Consider the following 2500-nt stretch of genomic DNA (forward strand, 5'->3'; position numbering starts at 1 on the left):
AGCTTTTGTCTCCTTTGACCTTTAAGTATCAGCTGTCAGGAGCCAAGTGTCTTGCTCAAGGACACTACCCAGCGCACTATCAGGAGGCGCCGGGGATCAAACCAGCGACCTTCAGACGACTAGACCCAATCTACCACCCCCACTACACCACCCCATTACACTTCCTGTTCCCGACTGAAAGCTGGCGGAGGAATGTGGACCTTGGCCCCCTCATCGAGCTCCAACCGAAGGTCGACACCTCCGTCAGCTCGCATCGCGTCCTTCTCGTCCTTCTGACTCCAAACGATGGACGTTGGACGTCACGACGCTTCTCCACCTTTTTATCTCAATCCACCGTCGCCCCAACGGAGCCGTCTCATCGCTGTTCAGCTCGACGTGGTTCCCACAGGTTTATTGAGGTCAGAGTCAACATGGACCAGGCTTCACGCAGGACCAGGACCATGACCAGGACCAGGACCTGGACCAGGCTTCACGCAGGACCAGGACCAGGACCAGGACCAGGCCGTGACCCTGGGCCGACGGCTCCACTTGTTCTTTCCAGCTGAGAAACACGTGAAGCTCCATCGAGTCTCAAGCACATTCACGTCCTGTCTCCATACCACCACCTCCCTTCTCACCTCAGCACCACCTCCCTTCTCACCTCAGCACCACCTCCCTTCTCACCTCAGCACCACCTCCCTTCTCACCTCAGCACCACCCCCCTTCTCACCTCAGCACCACCTCCCTTCTCACCTCAGCACCACCCCCCTTCTCACCACAGCACCACCTCCCTTCTCACCTCAGCACCACCTCCCTTCTCACCTCAGCACCACCTCCCTTCTCACCTCAGCACCACCTCCTTTCTCACCTCAGCAGCACCTCCCTTCTCACCTCAGCAGCACCTCCCTCTTCACCTCAGCACCACCCCCCTTCTCACCTCAGCACCTCCTCCCTTCTCACCTCAGCACCACCCCCCTTCTCACCTCAGCACCCCCCCCTTCTCACCTCAGTACCTCCCCCCTTCTCACCTCAGCACCACCCCCCTTCTCACCTCAGTACCTCCTCCCTTCTCACCTCAGCACCACCCCCCGTCTCACCTCAGCACCACCCCCCGTCTCACCTCAGCACCACCTCCCTTCTCACCTCAGCACCACCCCCCTTCTCACCACAGCACCACCTCCTTTCTCACCACAGCACCACCTCCTTTCTCACCTCAGCAGCACCTCCCTTCTCACCTCAGCAGCACCTCCCTCTTCACCTCAGCACCACCCCCCTTCTCACCTCAGCACCTCCTCCCTTCTCACCTCAGCACCACCCCCCTTCTCAGCACCACCCCCCTTCTCACCTCAGCACCACCCCCCTTCTCACCTCAGTACCTCCCCCCTTCTCACCTCAGCACCACCCCCCTTCTCACCTCAGTACCTCCTCCCTTCTCACCTCAGCACCACCCCCCGTCTCACCTCAGCACCACCCCCCGTCTCACCTCAGCACCACCTCCCTTCTCACCTCAGCACCACCCCCCTTCTCACCTCAGCACCACCTCCCTTCTCACCGCCTCCACCACATCCCTGGACGTTCTGATCTGCTCCTCTCGAGCTCCACATGGAATTCAGTCCAGTTCAAAGTTGTGGTCTTCGCCCGTGAAGCCCCACGTGGTCCGGCGCCTACACCTACGCCTACACCTATGCCTACGCCTACGCCTACGTCAGATCTGCTGCAGCCCTGCGTCCCCAGCAGGTCTCACTCTCTGGTCAGGGTTCACGGCTGTTCCTCCATCTAGACTCTTGACTAAAGGAGACGGTGCTTTTGAGGTTCTGTGAACACCTTTAAAAGCAGCTCAGGACATTTGTTTACATTGTCTTTGTGCAATTGTTGTATTTGTGTTTTTCTTGTGTATTATGGGATGTTTATGTTCCTTTCCTCTGTGAACAACTTTGGGACGTTTCTGCTGTTGGTGTTGATGTAAAATAAAGTTACTAAAACAATGTATTTGATCTTGCTTCATATATTTGCTTTAGAATTTGTCTTCGTATTAAAAGGGTGAAATATTGTAGAAGAGGAGCTCAATGACCAAAACAAAAACAAAAACAATGACCAAAATCAAAAACAATAAGCAAAAACAAAAACAATAACAATAACAAAAACAACAAAAACAAAACAATAACAATAACCAACACACAACCATAACCATGACGAGCTGTTTATTAACTTTTTCAGATTAAAACAAAAAAAAATTTTCCATTTAAAAAATGTTTGATTCCTGCAACATGAAAGAAGAAAGGTGTTTGGGGGCGTGGCCTGGCTGGACAGCTGCGGGCGTGGTCACTGCAGGGTGGTGGAGGCGGAGCAGGGGCGGGGCGCTCTACGCGGTGGGGAACAGCAGGAAGCCGGTGAAGGTGTTGTCGGCCACGCCCGGGACGCTCACCAGCCCCGAGCGCTCGCTGAACTGCAGCTCCACCCGCCCGCCCGCCTCCACCTGCAGCAGGGCGGAGCCCGAGCTCACCAGGAAGCCCTCGGAGCG

At 55.6% G+C, this 2500-nt stretch overlaps 1 protein-coding gene across 1 annotated transcript in view; it reads right to left on the reverse strand.

Annotated features, from left to right (window-relative positions):
- Window positions 1–2163: 2163 nt before the first annotated feature.
- LOC307230503 (complement C1q subcomponent subunit B-like) overlaps window positions 2164–2500 on the reverse strand; it is a 4632-nt gene continuing 4295 nt past the window's right edge. Inside the window, exon 6 of the mRNA XM_080000932.1 lies at window positions 2164–2500. This exon is cut by the window's right edge and continues 51 nt beyond it. Coding sequence (XP_079857058.1) covers window positions 2342–2500 — 159 coding nt within the window. The 3' untranslated portion in view covers window positions 2164–2341.

Source organism: Zeus faber, assembly GCF_960531495.2.
Source record: "Zeus faber genome assembly, chromosome: 5".
In the NCBI taxonomy this organism is placed as follows: domain Eukaryota; kingdom Metazoa; phylum Chordata; class Actinopteri; order Zeiformes; family Zeidae; genus Zeus; species Zeus faber.